Source organism: Ahaetulla prasina, chromosome 17 (assembly GCF_028640845.1).
Source record: "Ahaetulla prasina isolate Xishuangbanna chromosome 17, ASM2864084v1, whole genome shotgun sequence".
In the NCBI taxonomy this organism is placed as follows: domain Eukaryota; kingdom Metazoa; phylum Chordata; class Lepidosauria; order Squamata; family Colubridae; genus Ahaetulla; species Ahaetulla prasina.
Genome location: NC_080555.1, coordinates 8,117,432 through 8,136,632, shown reverse-complemented (window position 1 = coordinate 8,136,632; position 19,201 = coordinate 8,117,432). Strand labels below are relative to the sequence as shown.

Here is a 19,201-nt window from a genome sequence, read left to right as displayed (position 1 = left end):
AGGTCAGACTATTCCATTCGATAAGATGCAAGGGGGGGGGGGACAAAGCAGACTGTCTCATGGGAGAAGATCCGGGGGGAAGCCATACTGTTCAAGGGGGAGGAAAGATCAGGAACTCGACAGTTCCACGATGAATTTTTTAAAGGGGTGGAAGAGAAAGACGTCCTGATTGGAACGATCCACGAGGAAAAGGGAGGGGGAGAAGGCTATGGGTATGTGTTCCTGTGTGAAAGGAAGTTTCTTTATATGCCTTTGTTGAATAATTATTTTTCCCCCAAGGATCCCACCTATTCTCACAACCACCCTGGTAACGAAACTTTAATGCTTGGCTTCTCAGCCCTTCTGTAATGCAAGGGGTGTCCACCCTTGGTAAATTTTGACTAGTGAACTTCAATTCCCAGAATTCCCCAGCCAGCCATGGGGACCTTAAATTATGCAAAAATGGAGATACACTTCTGTAACCCTTGAATATGACTGAAGCTAATTTCCCCTTGGAAAATAGACATTTTCGAGAAATCTTCACATGTGCAGAAACTGAGGGAGAAAACCAGCAGCAGGCGCTCAAATCTAGTTTGTGCACTTTAAAATATGAAATAAGAGCTTACTTCCTTCTCCTGTCTTAAAAAAAAACCCCTCAAAAAAGCCTAATTCTGAATAGAAATGAATCCTAACATAGGAAAATAAACTTTTCAGCTTCTGGCTCTTGAAAAGGATCACATTCTTCCTGGCAGCCCTTTCTACTTGGATGCAAAATTGCAAAGCGTGCGGATAATAGGCAAGCTCGTCCCTTCAAACCCGAATTGTACAACGCAGACACTTTCAAGGATCTGTTACAAATGTTTTATTTTATTGGAGAAGGGAGGGGGGAAAAAAGGAGAGAAATGTCAACTTTAAAAGAACAAAAAGTTACAGGTTAATAATATCCATAGCAAAAGGAAAGCTTTCTACAGTCCAAATGTAGGCAGCTACCAAATATGACAATGTCTTCTCATAATACAAAAGAAAAAAGGAACTGGATCAGCTAGAATTATTCAATTCCAAAATCAAGCCTACACAAAGGAGGACAAATTGCAAATTGAACTGGAACGAATTGGCCCAAAGTTATCCTTGGAAGGCCACATATTTGTCTCTTGTTTATTCTGTGGGTCCCTCTGTCTACGCTCGAAGTCCAAGCTTAGACAAAGTTTGACCAAAGTCCAGGGCACAAGCCCAGTTAAGAACAACCTCCTCTCCCCAATTCCCACAGCCCTGCCCTCCCCTCTTTCCAATAATGCTTGGTGGTGGTGGCGACTTTTATGTGGTTGTTTTGTTTGGGTTTTTGTTTTTGTTTTTTTAAAAAAAGAGAACAGGGACTGCTAGTTGTCACTAAGCTTCGCAGAGACACCGAATGTCCGTAAGTGAGACCATGCTAAACACAAAATCGACACATCGTGAAGCCTGGCATAGCTTTGACATAAACGCGCCGCAGGAGCCCGATGTCCAGCCCTCAAATAGCCTACCTGAAAAATAAAAGACACAGTTCATTTGCAGGCTCAGTGCTGGGGGCTGCCTAGAAAAAAACAAAAAGAAACCAAAAAACAGCACTTCCGTGGTTGAGCCCACCCCACCTTTCTTAGAGCAGGGGGCTCTTCCGACCTGGGCCACTTTTCAGACTTCAAGTCCCAGAATTCCCCAGCCAGTGAGTGGCCAAGTTTGGAAATCCCGGCCTTAGAGCATTAACTCAGGCGGTAAGTTAATGGGGAAGTGTATTTGATTGGAGGGAGGGAGAGATTGTCAGAATATTAACAGCCTTTTTTGCCCCCTGTTCTAGAAGGATCTCCTCCTCTTGGGGCTATGGACGGTCTTCGGGAGGGTAGGGAAGAAGATGTTATTTTCAATGTTAAACTAAAATACTTCAAAAACAGACATTAACCAGTGGGATATTCAACACTGGCTACTCACCTTCCCCAACCCTCAAAGAGCACAAAATTACATTTTTGGATGAATGTCAGTATACTGATGGCTCTTCTCAGGGAGACAGATATTGGGGGACAGTAAGTGAAAATGCTGTAATTTAAACACTGCAGGGAAAGGAATCCACTCTTTGGAACTGTTGGGAAAGGACTGCAAATAAAACATTTCATATTAGACATCTGTTGCTTGGTCATAGGAAAGAAGCGTACAATTGCTCCGGTCACCTCTTACGTGAAAGGCCACCAAACACCCGGAAGAAAGAGCAGCTAAGAATTTCTCAAGGCATGAGAATATCTAGAATGTTCTTCTTTTTTTTTTATTACAAGAAGGGAACAGAAACAATAAACAATTTGGAAGAAGAAAAGAATATTATCTTTCAGGAGAATTCAACCTGGGGGAGGAGGGGGGGTGTCACCCAGTGAAAAGAAATCACAGGCTTAAGGACAGGACAAAAACACAGCAATTACAGCATCATGAACAAAAGGAATTACTGTATTTTTTGGAGTATATGACACTTTCCCCCCCATAAAAGAGGGTGAAAATTTGGATGCATCAAATACACCAAATGTAACCCCGCCCATCTGCCCCCCATCCCCCGAAAATGGGGCATGGGAGGCAGCAATAGGCAAAGACAATCCTTGCAGCCTGAAACAGCTGATTTTCAGAAGGCTGATCCAACCAACAATCAGCTGTTTCAGGCTGCAAGGATTGCCTTTGCCTATTGCTGCCTCCCATACCCCATGGATGGGAATTGCGCTTCTGCTCATAAAGCACCTGGTTCAGGTGGGGCTCAAGAGAGTACACACTGGGGCATCTTGTGTGATCCAAACTCGCTCTTCAATTTCCAAGCCGCTTTGGTTAAAAGCTGCTCTATCTCCAGTTGGTCGGGGTGCGGCCACTTTGCCCTAATTTTGAGTTTAAGGTGCATAGTGGGAAACAGGCAACGAGGCACCCACAATCCTGGGAGAAGAGTGCAATATATGGGGCCATGGGAACAGAAGAGGAAGGAGAAAAACAACAACGAGGCAAGCTTAGCCAGGATTTTAGAAATAAAAGACAGCGGAATCTACTGTTCTCGGGCAAGACCTCCCTCAATCTGACTGTAACGAAGCACACAAGTAAGGAGGAACAAATATTCCGGGGAACTCTGAAATGGCCACGGGGTAGTTCCCCGAAGTAAATCCTTTCTCCAGAAGCAATTTGAGATGTCCTGGACATGGCATGTGGGTTTGGGAGCCAACTTATCCCTGGGACACTCTGAGCCACTTTTATTTGGGAAGATTGCAGGACCAGGTTTATAGCAAGCTGACGTTCCTAATTGGTGTGTTTTGCTCCCATCTATGCTGGTCTCTCGGTTTCATCTCCCACACCAAGCAGGCAGGTATCCTCCAAAGACCCACCCAGACGCCAGCTGGTATCCCCCCGTCTCACCAGCACCGACATTGATGCGCCGTCCCCCTCCTCCTCCAAACTACTGATGAAAAAAACGCGCTCACCTCGAGACTCAATACGCGGAGTATCGCAACCTGTCCGCGCCTGCATCCCGCCCGAAACGCTGGACATCGTAGAGAGAGGATCGCGAGACGGGAGACAGCTGAACGCGCTCGTATCCGTACACGTCTCCAGCGGTGGAAGCCGCAGCGGCCGAGCGACGCAGAGGGCTTCTATCCCGGGTGTAAAAGGAGGACGTCGCGGCCACAGCAGCGACAGCTACCGCGGCTGCAGTTCCCGAGGATGGCATCAGGGGCCTCTCGTAGGGGTCTAAGGAGGTAGAGAGGCGACTGGCCATGGCTGTGGCTTGCGAGTACTGGGCGTACTGGGAATACTGGGCCATGGTGTGCTCCGCATAAGTGTCGTATGCAGAAGCCCCATAGGCCGCAGCGTTTCTCGCGCGATACCGTTTATAATAATCCACCATTCCATAGGGGTCCTCGTAATACACAGGATCCCCGTAGCCTGTAGGGTACGGGTTGCGCACCATTCCGTATTGCTCGCTATAAGGTTCGGTCAACTCAGCCACTTGCCCCGTGCGGTCTACCGGGCACTCTTTAGACCAGTGACCCTCCTTCCCACACCGATAGCAGCCACTCTTGTCTCCCATCCCGGGCGCGGTCCTGAGACGGCTGGTAGACAACTGCACGCGCATTCTTTTGCCTTGAAGAAACAGACGCAAGAAGGGCAGCTATAAAGATTTGTTAAAGACAATTCAAAGCAAAAGCACAGCAGCTCAGAATTATTTTTATATTTTACAAAAAAGAGGTAACAAATCAGGAAATCCCCGGCTGTGACTCAAAGAGGGAAGCCAACAGCTGTTCAAGGATCCAATGCCTCTTTTGGTCCAGAGCGACCAGCGAATTATACTCAGGAAATGGAAGCATTTTGGCAGGGAAAACCTGATTCTGCCCTCTTTTAAGGTATGTTATAATCGTCTCCCCAATTTGATGCTGGCCACTAAAACCCGAAAATGTTTTGGCAGGCCCGCAAAGCAGATAAGTGGATTGCAAATCAAAACCCGAGAATCTTGCTGACCAGAATGTGAAATGCGAATTATTTCCGAGACATCTATGGGGGTCATGCAGCTTCCTGTATTCTTTAGGTGTTCCGAAACAATCAGATTTGCTGAATTTTAAAGGGATGGTTCGTATACTTAAGCTAAACGTTTTGAGGTTTATTTCCCATTGACACAGCAGGATCTGTTCTTCCTTCCTTCTCCAGTTTGACTCTTCAGGAGGCATGGCTGTGCCCTGACCTTACTCGTTTGCAGGCTGATGTGGGAGGATTCAAACACCTTCCCTTTATTCTGTGGAGCAGTCCTTGGAGACTTGGTGCTCTTGAGGTAGGGAGCTACAAACACAAACACCAATCCAGGTCCCACCCAGTGGCCTGAACTTTCTTCATCCATTGAAATCAAGAGACTGAGGAAAGGGAGAGAAACCAAATGCCACTCATATCAATTTCTCCATCTATTTCAGACATAGAGGATCAAATTCTATCCTCGGTCATTAAGAGTTTTTTTTTTAATGCCGATACTGTTGTTTCACGGTTCAGAAATTCAACAATAGAGCATATAGGTAATCCTCAACTAACGACCACAAATTGAGCCCAAAATTTCTGTTGCTAAGTGAAACCTTTTTAAAAGTGAATTTTGCCCCATTTTACGATCGTTAAGTGAATCACTGCAATTGTTAAATTAGTAACCCGTCTGAATTTTGATCACATGAACAAAAGGTCACAACGGTTTTAAGTGTGAAAACGGTCATGGGTCACTTTTTCCAATATTGTCGTAAGTTTGAACGGTCATTAAACAAGCTAAACAAACTGTTGTAGGTTGAGGACTACCTGTATTTGATACTGGTCTGTACCAAATCTGCTGAGACTTCATAAAATGCTATTCTCAGAAAGAATAGCATATTATTAATGCACTAGCTAGACCAAGCAAGCATTTCTCTTAATAGTTCAGATCCTTAATTCATAACAGAATGCTACTAAAGTCCTTGAAATAATTATATTTGTGCTGACCAGTAGGAAACGTTAACAAACTGCCACTATGTGTCACCTACAATTTTACCAATTAAATGTATCGGGGGGGGGGGGGTTTCTCCTAAAATACAGCCAAAGTTTGCTGTGTTTTAGTGTATTTACACTGACCTCTGTTGTGGCTTTTTAACAGCTGACCCCAACCCTATCAGGGCGCTCAACATTAGCTGTTAATAACCAGTGCAGAAAGTGGTTTCAATTTCTGAGACTTCTGCAACTTCTGAGACGGAAATTAAAAAAAAAAGGCAAGTTGACTTGAAAAAAAAAATCTAAGCGCAGGGCATTAGGAAACAGATTGCTATTTGGCAGCGAGGAGGAGGAAAGAAGGCATCAAATCACAGCAAGGCGGATAGTCAGTCCGAAAGCAACAGGAGAGAAATAGAGAGAAGGGTGGCTGAGGGTCCTGGATGAAGAAGGCTGGGTAATGTTGGCTACAGGGAATACCAGACAGGAGTACAAAGCCTTGGAGACACAAGAAGCATGGAAACCTTTCCACACATTGATTGATGAACAGACAGGAAGTGGAGCAAGGAAGAAAAGGAGACAAGGATCAAGATCCACACCTCTGTCAGCGCCCCCCACCGCCGAGAAACTGACTGATTGATATACTTCAATATCTCACCTGCCAACTGCTCTCAAGGCTCTAAGCCATTATGGGAGATGACCAGGCTGAGCCCTAAGGAGGGGTCAAACGCGTCATGAGTCTCGAGTCCTTTCATATCTACAAGAGATCTAAGGCCTCTGGGCTCCAGCTTGAATTCTGTTGACTCTTATCTACCGCCAATTTGCTTTGACCGTTAGTAGCTCAGATTCTTGTAGAGAGCTTTAGCGTGCAATAAAACCTATATATTTAATTGAACTGTCTGGACTCCAGATTTCCTGAGCTTCATATTCAGACTAAGTCCATGATGGTGAACCTATGGCATGCGTGCCACAGGTGGCACTTGAAGCCATATTGGTGGGCACCTGAGCTCAGGTCCGGCAAGCATGTGTGCGCCGGCCAGCTAATTTTTGGGCCTTCTGGGCCCACCAGAAGTAGGGAAATGGGCTGTTTCCTGCCTCTGGAGGGCCTTGGGCGGGGAGGCAGTTTTTTCTCTCTCACCAGCCTCCAGAGCCTCTCTAGGAGTCTGAGAAGGGTGCAAACCCCACACTTCCCGGATGCAGAAAACGGCCCATTTGCCAACTTCCAATGTGACCAAAAGTTGGCAAACTGGCCGTTTTTGCCCTCCCCAGACTCCTAGAAAGGCTGTGGAGGCTGGTGAGAGAGAAAAAGCGGCCTACCTGACATCGCATGCCAGGACCAGGGGGTGGGGGGACAGGACAGGGGCATCAAGCACACATGCGCGGGGCAGATAGAACTATGGGTATGGGTGCATGCGTGCCCCCCCAACTCCTGGCGCACAATGGCAAAAAGGTTAGCCATCACTGGACTAGGTTGTCTGAACCTAGTCATTGTAGACTGTTTAAGATGGCTTGGCATCCCATGCAGGTCCAGCCAACTTGGGTTTACTCAATAAACTCTGCTCAAAGTAACCCAAGGTGAAACATCACATAAAGCCAACCACCAATCGAAACAACTTGGATCAACCAGCCTGCATAACAAGCAACAAGTCACATCTTGAACAACACTGACCCCAACGTTTTTGTTGCTAAGTGCGACATTTGTTAAGGGAATGTTGCCCATTTTACAACCTTCCTTGCCACAGTTGTTAAGCGAATCTCTGCAGCTGTTAAGCTGGTAAAACAGCTGTTAAATAAATCTGGCTTCCCCATGACTTTGCTTGTCATCTCTCAAAAGGTGATTTTATGAACCCAAGGCAATGCAACCATCATAAATATGACTCGATTGCCAAGGAAGGAGGGGCCATAGTGGGACAGTGGTTAGAATGCAGTACTGCACACTAATTCTGCCGACTGTCAGTTTGATTCTGACCGGTTCAAGGTTCACTCAGCCTTCCATAATTACGAGGTCAGTCAAATGAGGAGGACCTAGATTGTTAGGGCAATATGCTGAGTCTGTTAACCACTTAAAGAGGGTTGTAAAGCACTGTGAAGCGGTATATAAGTCTAAGTGCTATTGCTAGTACTATTTGAACTTGGATCACCTGACCATGGGGATGCTGCAATGGTCATTAAGTGTGAAAAATGGTCATAAGTCACTTTTTTCAGTGCTGTTGTAACTTCGGTCACTAAATGAACTACTGTAAGTCAAGGACTACCTGTAATTGGCATCAGATATCCGACTCAAGGATGGAAGTGAACTAGCAGGCAACATTACCAGCTGTGGCCCACCAAGATGACCCTTGGGAGCTCTGGAAATAACCTCCTCTTGGGAAGGAAAGCCAGAAAGGGGGGAAAACTTTGGCTTCCAGCTTCCATGCCCCACCCTAGCCCCACTTCCCACCTTGGAATTCTGTGTTGTCGAGGCCTCTGATGGCCTCGACGGCATCCTCAGCTCTTTCCATGTGCACAAAGGCATAATCTTTCACGATATCGCACTCAAGCACGGGGCCGTATTCCTCAAACTTGGACCGCAGCTCCAGGTTCGTGCAGCTGGTGCTGATGTTGCCCACGTGCAGCTTGGTGGAAGCCTTGCTCTTGTTTTTGCTGGCTTCGACGTTGATGCAGACGCCGTGCAGCTTGTAGTGGTGCAGGCTGCGGATGGCGTCCTCGGCGGCCGTCTTGTCCTCAATGTGCACAAACCCATAATTCTTGATGATGTCGCACTCCAGGACTCGGCCGTACTGCTCGAAAAGGGAGCGGATCTCCTGCTCGGTGGCTTCCCGGGGAAGGTTGCCGATGAAAAGTTTCACCATGGTGGTGGCTAGAGCTGAGCGGGGGAGCCGAAGAAGGAAAGGTTAGTTGGCTCTGAACAACCAAAATCGAACAGCATGAGGCAATTCAGCAGCAGAAAGGGAAAAAAAAAGCCCAAGAGGTTATATTGATCGAAGAGTTAAGTTTTGCTTGAGGAATCTCATAAGCTTCTTTAAGCACTGATTTTAAGTGATCCTAACTCTGTGAAAGAAGCTGCCACCATTGTTAAAAAAACCTACTATATGGAAAAAGGAACCTCTTGATTTAGCACATTATGCAATCAGAATCCTAAATCTTCCAGAAAGCTCTTATGAACATGCAGGAGATACCAGGAAAATATAGGTAAAATGCATTGGTCATTCTGTAAGTGGAGGGTGTGTGTGTGTGTAGCTATGTGTGTACAGTATTTATAAGTGTGTGTTTGTGTGTGTGAATGTGTATACGTATCTATGTATTTACATCTAATATCTATCTATCTATCTATCTATCTATCTATCTATCTATCTATCTCTATCTACCTACCTATGAAAGTTATACAGCTGACTATTCCTTCTATCTATCTTGTATGTATTGGTAATATACCAGCAGAATTTTGTACAGAGGCCATGTTGTACGTGAATGTGTATACCCTGCTTCTCCCAAAATAAGACATCCTGATATTTCAGGCTTCAAAAAAACGTAAGGGTCTTATTTTTGGGGAAATAGGGTATGTATGTATATATCTATCTAGGTATAGAGAAATAGTATGTATGTGTGCATAATATACCAGAACTTTGCATAAGCAGATGCCAGTGTGTGTGTGTGTTGTGTTAGTATATGTATGTATGTTTCTATACCTACCTACCTACCTACCTACCTACCTACCGTCAGGCTGCCTCTGATTATAACTAGGAAAGAATACACCTTGACTTCATTTGCAAATAAAGAAAAGTACTTTTACTAATTACATCTGGATAGCAGCAGGGTTTAAGTTGAATCTGAGACAGAATATGACTGACAATCTGTATCACCCTATTCCTCCCTCCTCTTTCCCAAAAGGTCATCAGGTCTGGTCCAATGCCAGCTCCTTCCCGGGGTCCCGTGGTAATCTTCTTCCGCAGGCCTCTGGTTGTCAATCAAATCAGGAATGCAATGTCCGTTAGCGTTCGTGCTCAAACATTCCTGTTGAATTCAAAACATTAATCTCCCCTCCCACTTTAATTATGTCAGACCGACACTCTTAAAGGCCCCTCTCTTCTTAACTTGAATCCAATAGCTATTTACATTAGAAATACAATCCCATTCTATCTAACAACTGAATATAAGGAGTACAAAAAGATACGAAGTTTGGAGTGGAGGCTGACATCTACCTACCTACCTACCATATGTATATGTATCTGTGTTTGTGTAATATACCAGCAGAACTTTATACAAGCAGAGGCCATGATGTGTGTGTAGTGTGTAGAGAGAGAGAGATAGATAGACACACAGACAGAAAGAAATTGTGTATGTGTGTGTAATATACCAGAACTTTATACAAGCAGCGGCCATGATGTGTGGGTGTGTTTTTGAGAGAGAGAGAATATATGAGCGTGTGTTTGTGTAATATACCTGCAGAACTTCGTGCGAGCAGAGGCCGTGGTTGTGTATGGCTGTGGGCGTGTTTCTATTCTATGTTCGCCCTCAGCGTTAATATCAGGAAATATTGTCATTAACCGAGGCAGAAGGCCAAGGCCTCAGTTTTGCATGCAGGCCTCCGCAAGCTGAGTCCCCCGAACAACGCACCTTCGCCCGCCGCCCGCTTCCTCCACCCGCCTGAACCGGCCCCTCACAAACCTCAGCAACAGCCCTCAGCACAAAATGGCGGCGGCGGCGGCAACTAAATTTCACCTCCTCTTCCAAGGTCTTGGCCCGCCTCCTCACCTTCGTCTGGGTTGTGATTGGTCTCGTCAAGAGACGGCGGGCACTACGAATGGCCAAAGCGGAAAGTGTCTGGAAGACGACTACCCAATCAGCTCTCGTCTTTAGAAAACCCCCAAGGTGATTGGCTATCGTTTTCTGTGAGGCGTTGGGGGGTGACCCTACCTTCCCTTTCGTTGTACGTCAACTCTTCGGCCAATCGTGTTAGGCGAGGGATGTCAACGCTTGCCGGAAGTCAGCCAGAAAAGGCGGTAATAAATCCGGGGGGAGGGAAAGACGATAGGTCCTTCAAAGTTTGACAGGTGGGGAGGGTGGGACGAATGTTAGCCACTGCCAACGGAATGGTAAAGTGGAGAAAGACGAAGCCGGAGGACGTGGGGGAGGAGGACTTAGGTCAGACTATTCCATTCGATAAGATGCAAGGGGGGGTGCAAGGCAGACTGTCTCATGGGAGAAGATCCGGGGGGAAGCCATACTGTTCAAGGAGGAGGAAAGACCAGGAACTGGACGGTTCCACGATGAATTTTTAAAGGGGTGGAAGAGAAAGAAGCCCTTACTGGAACGATCCACAAGGAAGCGAGGGGGGGGGAGAAGGCTTTGGGTGTGTGTTCCTGTGTGAAAGGAAGTTTCTTTATATGCCTTTATTGAATAATAATTATTTTCCCCCCAAGGATCCCACCTATTCTCACAACAACCCTAGTAACGAGACTTTAATGCTTGGCTTCTCAGCCCTTCTGTAATGCAAGGGGTGTCCACCCTTGGTAAATTTTGACTAGCCAGCCATGGGGAATTCTGGGAGTTGAAGTCCACCAGCCTTAAAGCTGCCAAGTCTGAATTTTAATTTTGTAGTTGTTAAAATTCAAAAAAAAAAAACTCAATAAAAAAAAGTTGCCAAGTTTGGGCACCCATTCTTTTGAGCTTTTGATTGGGATATCATAAAATTTGTTGGGCAGGCTGGAAAATTGTGTTATTCCACCTTTCTACAGCCTTATTGTAGTTTGAAGCAATAAAAGGAAAATAAACTCAATGATCAGGTTGGATGGGAGGCCACCAGGCGATCCCAGATGAAGTTGTGTGTGGAGGGGAGGGAATTGTCTAACGTGTTTGTCTAGAGAATCTCTGAGTTTGTGTCTGTTGTCACCAGGAGTCAAGCTCACCTCAAGGGAATATTTAACTTTTTCTCTTCCATAGAGTCCGGAAAGATTAAACCAGTTGTGAGGAAAAAAAAATCATAGACTGAATTGATTCATTCTTAGACTCCTGAATTGCTGAAGCAACTCATTGATCAAAACAAAGGAAGAGGAGTGGAAAGTGAGAACAATTATTCCTGGATTTGTCTCCAGAACTTGTCGGTGCTCCAACACTGGAAGCTTTTAAGAAGAGATTCTTAAGACAACCATTTGTCTGGAACGGCGTCAGGTGTTCTGCTTGACTGGGGGGTGGGGTGTTGACTAGAAGACCTCCATGGTCCCTTCCAAATCTTGTTATTCTGTGACTTCCTGAGCCAGCCGGGCTTGGTCAGGAATTCTGGGGGTTGTTCACCCTTGATTTAAAAGCATAGAGCAGGGAGGGGCTGGGGATGTGTTTACTTGCTGGAGCACCTCGTGCACATGGAGAACTTTGCACATCCCGCCAAATCAAACACATCCCGGAAGGCGAATGACAACAGCCGTCCCAGGCCACCAACTGGCAAAACACGATGGGTTCAGAGGTGGTATTCAGCCAATTCGTACCAGTTCAGGCGAACCTGTAGCGGAGATCGCACGTGGGCCCATCCACCTGCCCCTGCTCTATAGCTGTCATATTTAGGCACATTTTCGAAGCTGGGCGCACATGCGGCGAACCGGTGGTAAGATTATTGGAAACCCACCACTGGATGGGTTAACAAGAGAAGAACCTGGTCCGTTCGGAGAACCAGCAAAGGGCCCCAAAACTCCATTTTTGACACCCTGCCCCTACGAAGAGAAAGAAAGAAGCGCGGCGACTCTCCACAGATTCTTTTTTATTTCTCCAAAAAAGAAAAGAAAAGAAAAGAAAAATATTGGAACAGATGTCACTGCAAACACATGGATAAACAGTCCCCAACAAGCACAGAGAACACTGCTGGGGGCCCTTGAGGGGCGTGCCGAAGAAGGCGAGGGTCTCCGTCTCACTTGTAGGCTAGGCCTCCCCCCACCTCCCCTCCTCTAAGCAGCATGAAAAAAAGAAAAGAAAAACAACATTCCTGCGCATTGGAAGGCAGGCAGGCCGTCCCTCTGGGTCTTTCTGCAACCCCATCCGTGTGCCAAGGCTGGGTTTTTTGGCGTCCTTTTTTTTTTTTTTGCCTGAAAGGGAAGAGAGAGGCGATGCTCTCTGCGCCGTGGCAAGGCTGCAGAGGCGAGGCGGCAATGGAGGGCGACAATCAGAGGACAAATGGAAGGCACACCCGGGTCCGGGGACCAAGGCCGGAGACATAGGAAGAGAAGAGTGCAGGGGGCAAGCAACGGCGAGAGGAGCCCAGAGCCAACCCAATGTGCCGACTTGGGGTGCATGCCAGCGGATGAAGGAGAACTTCATTGCAATGCGACAGCTCTAGGGGAAAATTTCCGCCCTCCTGGTTCGATGCTAGGCCCTGCGAGTCATTCTCTTCCGCCACTCGGTGAAGATTGCAAAGTGCGTGGCCTCGCTTGGTGGGGAGTGGGGGGTGGGGGAGGATCCGTGGCACATAGCCATAGGAGGCAGAGATCAACCTGAAAAATCACTTAGGTGATCGGTACTGGAGAGCGATGCCGCTACCCAGGTGGTGCGAGGAAAGGAAACTCCACCACTTGGCGATCTTCCTTATTGGTTGGGGGAGGGTTTGTCTTAACTCCGAGGACTCAGAGACTTATTAACAAAAGGGGCGTGTGGGTCGATCAATTTTGCATAGAATAGAGGCTGGGGGTAGGTGGGGGGGGGCTATGAAACCGGCCTTCCCAAGCTTTGAAGATCCACCAAGTACACTGGAACCTCGCCTTCCGATTTCTCAGCCCGCTTTGGGGAAAGCTTTGCCCAAAGGATCCGAAATCCAGAACAGGATCGGTTGTAACAGCGCTGCCACGTATTGCGTGGACGGGGGTGGGGGAGGGGATTTTTAAAGCAAAGGGGGCTGGCATTGATTGCTGCTCCCTTGGTCGAGAGGGATCTAGCTCGGGTTTCCTAGTCGAGAACCTCTTAGCAAGCATTGGGGGGATCTTAGACCCCCACACTGGAGCGCCTGAGAGATCCGAACTTTTAGGCACTGCGAGGCAATTTCGGAGGAGAGGCAGGCAACCAGGTCCCAAGACTCGGCTGCAGGGTTCTATGTATGTATGTGTGTGTGTGTATGTATGTGTGTATATATATATATATATCATCCTCCCCAATGTTTTTGCCCTCCTGCCTCCGTACCCTGGCAAGCCGTAGAAATGCGCGCGATGAAGCTCAGCATCCTTGGCCCAGCTTCATTTCCCACAGGAGGCGAAGGCATTCCTGAACGACAAGAGACACAAGTCAGTGCTTCAGCTCCGGGGACGAACAGCACTGCGTTGCGCATCGTCGGTTTGATTCTTAGAGAGGGTATGTGTGTGTGTGTGTGTGAAGTGTGGATATAGGCGGGATTTTGAAACGGGGGATTGTTCAGATGTTTCGAAGAGGCTTCTCTTGGCTTTGCAAGGGGCTGAAGTGGCCCATAGATTCTCAACCATTTTTCCAATGGGATTTTGCCTGCAAGTAAGGGGGGGGGGAGAATCTTGACAGCCTTGGAGCACAGATGAGGGAGGAGGAGGAGGAGGAAGAAGAAGAGAGTAGTAGAATCGACTCCCGAAGCCCGAATTTTGTACCTGTGGGACTTCCAGGGGTGTCGCTGCTACCAGAACCCACAAAAAAGGCCATCGTTGTTTAAAAAACGCCAGTCTGGGATCAGCCCCCTCCCCGCTTTGCCATCTCTCTTACTGTGGCCGGTTTGCCCAGACCCACAGACCCGCGTTCCCCCCACTTGATGTCCAGCATCTGACAATCTGCTGCCCCGCTCCTGGGGAAGAGGCCTTTCTCCCCCACACACACGCACCCTTTTGCACCGCCACAACTATCTTTGCCGCTGTGTCCCCTTCCTGTTTCAACCAAGACGACGTGGCTTGTTTTGGTTTTCTCTTTGTTTTACGGGGAAGGAAGGGGGGCTGGAACGGAAGGCATTCCTTGTAAACGTCAAGAGATGCTTCATGCAATCTGCAGGATTTTAAGAAAAAAAAGGGCGAGGGCCGCTTTGGCTACGCGCCCTCCCCCCCCCACAACCCGGCTCCCCTCGCCGAAGTCAAGCCCCTCGCCGCACCCCCCACATCACTGCTCAGGCCTGTACAGATTTTGCCAACAGCTGCAGAGCCCCCCCCCTGCCCCTCTCCCACCGAGGACTCCTTATTTATTCTTCTTGAAAAAACTGAAACGTTTCTCGCGGTCCTTCTCCTTCGCCTCTTTGCTACGCAGGGTGACAGTCCCTTCCGAGGCGCTATGCGGGGGCCCGGCTGGCATCGTCATGGCTCGCGTCATGCCTTTGCTGATGTGCGCAGGCTGGTCTTCCGCGGGGTCTTGGGGGGTGAGGGCGGACGCAGCAGCGGCGTTGATCACTCGCATCCAAGTACTCATCTCTGCCTGGAAGGGAAGGGGGGGAGGGAAAAGGGGGGGGGCATGAAGAACAAAAGAATATTTCCCGCCAATCTGACAGAACCGGAAGATGAAGTAGAAGATCATTTAGAATCTCAACCTTGGCAATTTGACCAGTGGACTTCAACTCCCAGAATCCCCCAGCCAGCATGCTTTCAGATGGGTGGACTTCAACTCCTGGAATCCCCCAGCCAGCGTGCTTGAAGATAGGTGGACTTCAACTCCCAGAATCCCCCAGCCAGCATGCTTTAAGATGGGTGGATTTCAACTCCCAGAATCCCCCAGCCAGCATGCTTGAAGATGGGTGGACTTCAACTCCCAGAATCCCCCAGCCAGCATGCTTGAAGATAGGTGGACTTCAACTCCCAGAATCCCCCAGCCAGCATGCTTTAAGATGGGTGGACTTCGACTCCCAGAATCCCCCAGCCATCATGCTTGAAGATGGGTGGACTTCGACTCCCAGAATCCCCCAGCCATCATGCTTGAAGATGGATGGACTTCAACTCCCAGAATCCCCCAGCCATCATGCTTGAAGATGGATGGACTTCAACTCCCAGAATTCCCCAGCCAGCATGCTTTAAGATGGGTGGACTTCGACTCTCAGAATCCCCCAGCCATCATGCTTGAAGATGGGTGGACTTCAATTCCCAGAATCCCCCAGCCATCATGCTTTAAGATGGGTGGACTTCAACACCCAGAATTCCCCAAGCAGCATACAAGATGGATTTTCCTCAATTCCCAGAATCCCCCAGCCAACATGCTTTACATCGTGTGGACTTCCACTCCCACAATCCCCCACCCAGCATGCTTTCAGATGGGTAGACTTCAACTCCCAGAATCCCCCAGCCAGCATGCTTTAAGATGTTTGGACTTCAATTCCCAGAATTCCCCAGCCAGCATGCTTTAAGAGGAATGGACTTTAATTCCCAGAATCCCCCAGCCAGCCTGCTTTATGATGGGTGGACTTCCACTCCCAGAATCCCCCAGCCAGCATGCTTTAAGATGGGTGGACCTCAATTCCAGAATCCCCCAGCCAGCATGCTTGAAGATAGGTGGACTTCAACTCCCAGAATCCCCCAGCCAGCATGCTTTAAGATGGGTGGATTTCAACTCCCAGAATCCCCCAGCCAGCATGCTTTAAGATGGGTGGATTTCAACTCCCAGAATCCCCCAGCCAGCATGCTTGAAGATGGGTGGACTTCAACTCCCAGAATCCCCCAGCCAGCATGCTTGAAGATAGGTGGACTTCAACTCCCAGAATCCCCCAGCCAGCATGCTTTAAGATGGGTGGATTTCAACTCCCAGAATCCCCCAGCCAGCATGCTTTAAGATGGGTGGACCTCAATTCCCAGAATCCCCCAGCCAACATGCTATAAGATGAGTTGACTTTAAATCCCAGAATTCCCCAAGCAGCATACAAGATGGATTTTCCTCAATTCCCAGAATCCCCCAGCCAACATGCTTTACATCGAGTGGACTTCAACTCCCAGAATCCCCCAGCCAGCATGCTTTCAGATGGGTAGACTTCAACTCCCAGAATCCCCCAGCCAGCATGCTTTAAGATGGGTGGACCTCAATTCCCAGAATCCCCCAGCCAGCATGCTTTAAGAGGAGTGGACTTCAACTCCCAGAATCCCCCAGCCAGCATGCTTTAAGATGGGTGGACTTCAACTCCCAGAATCCCCCAGCCAGCATGCTTTAAGATGGGTGGACCTCAATTCCCAGAATCCCCCAGCCAGCATGCTTTAAGATGGGTGGACTTCAACTTCCAGAATTCCCCAGCCAGCATGCTTTAAGATGGGTGGACCTCAATTCCCAGAATCCCCCAGCCAGCATGCTTTAAGATGGGTGGATTTCAACTCCCAGAATCCCCCAGCCAGCATGCTTTGAGTCAGATGGACTTCAAGTCCCCAGCCAGTACACACACATCTTACGAATTGCCAAGGTTTGAAGACTCTGATTTTAGCACAAACCTCTAGACTGCGACTCACCTCATCCTTCGCCTGGAATAAATATTCTTTGCCATCGGTTAATCTGCCAAGAGAAGAAAAGCAAACAAGAATCAACTGGTATCAGCGGAGGAACGTCTAAACCCTTCATGTTAAAACTTAAAATTAATATCTATCTATCTATCTATCTATCTATCTATCTATCTATCTATCTATCTATCTATCTATCTGCGGCTGACGTTGCTTGTCCATATGGCAGGAAAGCTCACCCGAGTTTGAAGACGTGCTTGCGCTTCTTGTAATCCAGAGCCACGTTGCACTGCGCGCCCTGCAAGCTGACGGGCGCTTCCCCGTGGTAGGGGATGTTGTTGGTGGCGTGTTTGCCGTCTTTGTAGAACCCAAAGCTGTTTCTCTGCACCACACAATAGATGGTCTGCCAAGACCTGGGGAGGAGGCCAGAGAAGCAGGGTGAGAGCGTAAGCATTTCTCAGTTGTCCTCCTGTTCTGACCTAGGCTCCCTTAACAAGCAGGAGGCAGGAATGACTGTCAAAACCTCTTTTATTTACACGATGGTGAATTACGTTCATTCACGGTCAGCAAAGTTTGTCCAAACAGTTTTTCAAAAGAATCTTATCTTATCTCGAAGCAAAACCTGACACAGGGTCTCTCAAGAGTCATGGAATGAACGAATTGTTTCCTGCAAAAGCCCCCTCCCTGTACCATCCTCTTTTGTTTCCTATGGGAGGGGCCAATTCAGGGGTGTGGCCAGCCAGCGGCTGCTAACGGTTTGGCGAACCAGGCCAAATTACCACTTACCGGTTCTCCCGAACCAGTGCGAACTGGTAAAAACCAACCACTGATTCTAACCCCTTCCCGTCACATCCTTCCACACCTAACGTTTATATTTGGATCAGCACACACACACACGTGTCACCTGTTAGCTGCCTTTTTGCCGTGGGATTCCATTTCCTGCTTCCGATATAATATTCCTCCCATCTGCCCTGAAGCGGAGTCATCTGGCGTTCGTGGGGGCAGCGTGACCGACTGAGCGGGATCCATGCTGAAAACAGCTGGCTTGGAGCTGAGCTTCGGTGAGGCAGGTGGGCTCGGCTCTTTGCCCTTGGATACAGAATCCAGCTGTGACCCGTTGACTGCAGCTGATGATTCGGAAATCTGTGAACAGTTGGGGTTGGGTTAGAGAATCACTGCTGTTCAAAGGCAGCGGTCTTGTTTTCCGGGAATTGCTAATTGAGTCCCCGGTAGAAGGAAGGTGCTTTGCACTTTGGAACGTTAAAGGAAATATAATAGTTACAAAAATAAAAGGGGAAGCAGGAGCCTAGGTGCATTTAACCACTTTTTCAGTCACTGGGTTACAATGGAATTACAGAGGACTTCTGCAATTAAGAGAGGCCTGGTTCGTTCATTGCATTCAGCCAGGTGTTGTGTCCCGCTCGCCTCCGTCCGAACGATGGCTTAATTAGCCGGCTCTTATCAGTTCTAGCAGCAAAAGAATCAGCGTCTGCCAAGAATCCTCGATAGCTGCCAAGACGCTGGTGAGTCACAACCTTCAGCTCTAGTCAATCCATGGATTTGCCTGACACAAAGAGACACACCAGCTCTTGTTGCCTTTTATATCCTGTGGGGTGTGGCTCCATGACTCAGCACTTCCTAGGCCTGCCCCTCCCCTGTTTCTATCGTTCGCTTCTCTCCTGCCTACGAAACCTGGGATTGAGCCAAGCCTGACTGCTGTCAGCTGGGTCTGCAGGCGTGGCCGGGGGGGGGGAAGAGTCAGGAGAAGGAGGCCTCGTTATCTCTTTCGCTTGGCTTGCTTCTGGCTCCTGGAGCTGATCCAGGGAGGCCGGTGCTTCAGAGGTAAGTCCTGACGGTCCTTCCCCCTCACTGTCCAAATCACTTTCTGGCAGCAGGCCCGGCTCTGAGTCACTTTCTGGCAGCAGGCCCGGCTCCAAGGCACTTTTGGGCATGGGGCCAGGTTCGGGGGCGGGAGCCACAACACCAGGGGTATCAAACTCAAGGCCTGCAGGTTGGATCCGACCCGTGTTATGGCTAGTTGTGGGCCGCAGGGCTGCCTTGGAAATGGTGAGGGGGTCACCTCAGCCCCACCTCTCCTCTCCCGGCCTTGCCTCGCCTCACCCCACAGCACCAGCCTAGAGGAGGTTAAGCATGGCCAGGCACCCCTTCAGGGAGGCGGGGCTGGGTTGGACTGCAGGGTCCCGGTGCCCCAGGATCTCGAGTGCCTGTCACACCCATCCAGTCGTACCCACCTCATAGCCTTACTTGCAAACTGGCCCTTTGAGGGCAACCACAATGCTGATGCGGCCCTTAATGAAATTTGAGTTTGACACTCCTGCATTAAGCAAACCCCAAATGTCTGT

At 48.5% G+C, this 19,201-nt stretch overlaps 2 protein-coding genes across 10 annotated transcripts in view; both read right to left on the bottom strand.

Annotated features, from left to right (window-relative positions):
• Positions 1-826: 826 nt before the first annotated feature.
• On the bottom strand, positions 827-10,234 carry LOC131186631 (RNA-binding protein 4B-like). Of its 5 annotated transcripts, XM_058160415.1 has the most exons (4): positions 10,120-10,234; positions 7,895-8,320; positions 3,450-4,107; positions 1,361-1,499 (listed from the first exon to the last, which is right to left on the bottom strand). In XM_058160415.1, exons 2-3 carry the CDS (start codon positions 8,304-8,306, stop codon positions 3,458-3,460), a joined length of 1,062 nt encoding a protein of 353 aa, XP_058016398.1. In that variant the 5' UTR covers positions 8,307-8,320; positions 10,120-10,234; the 3' UTR covers positions 1,361-1,499; positions 3,450-3,457. The 5 variants fall into 5 exon arrangements, with proteins under 5 accessions (XP_058016395.1, XP_058016399.1, XP_058016396.1 ...); XM_058160412.1 differs by having other exon boundaries at positions 827-4,107; XM_058160416.1 differs by lacking the exon at positions 3,450-4,107 and having other exon boundaries at positions 827-1,499; positions 10,120-10,233.
• Positions 10,235-12,185: 1,951 nt separating this feature from the next.
• SPTBN2 (spectrin beta, non-erythrocytic 2) overlaps positions 12,186-19,201 on the bottom strand; it is a 124,120-nt gene continuing 117,104 nt past the window's right edge. For 4 of the 5 annotated variants that reach the window (XM_058160117.1, XM_058160113.1, XM_058160114.1 and 1 more), the window contains 4 exons: positions 17,743-17,981; positions 17,078-17,251; positions 16,851-16,893; positions 12,186-14,847 (listed from right to left, as the gene is read on the bottom strand). In XM_058160117.1, the coding sequence (XP_058016100.1) occupies positions 14,614-14,847; positions 16,851-16,893; positions 17,078-17,251; positions 17,743-17,981 (690 nt within the window). In that variant the 3' untranslated portion in view covers positions 12,186-14,613. The remainder of the gene's footprint in view (positions 14,848-16,850; positions 16,894-17,077; positions 17,252-17,742; positions 17,982-19,201) is intronic. The other variant, XM_058160116.1, reaches the window with a different exon arrangement.

Excerpts from the sequence above, each read along its gene's own strand:
- LOC131186631 (XM_058160412.1), bottom strand. The coding sequence starts at position 8,306 with ATGGTGAAACTTTTCATCGGCAACCTTCCCCGGGAAGCCACCGAGCAG. Across the intron at positions 4,108-7,894 it reads CGACAACACAGAATTCCAAG|GCAAAAGAATGCGCGTGCAG; the intron begins GTGGGAAGTGGG and ends TGTTTCTTCAAG.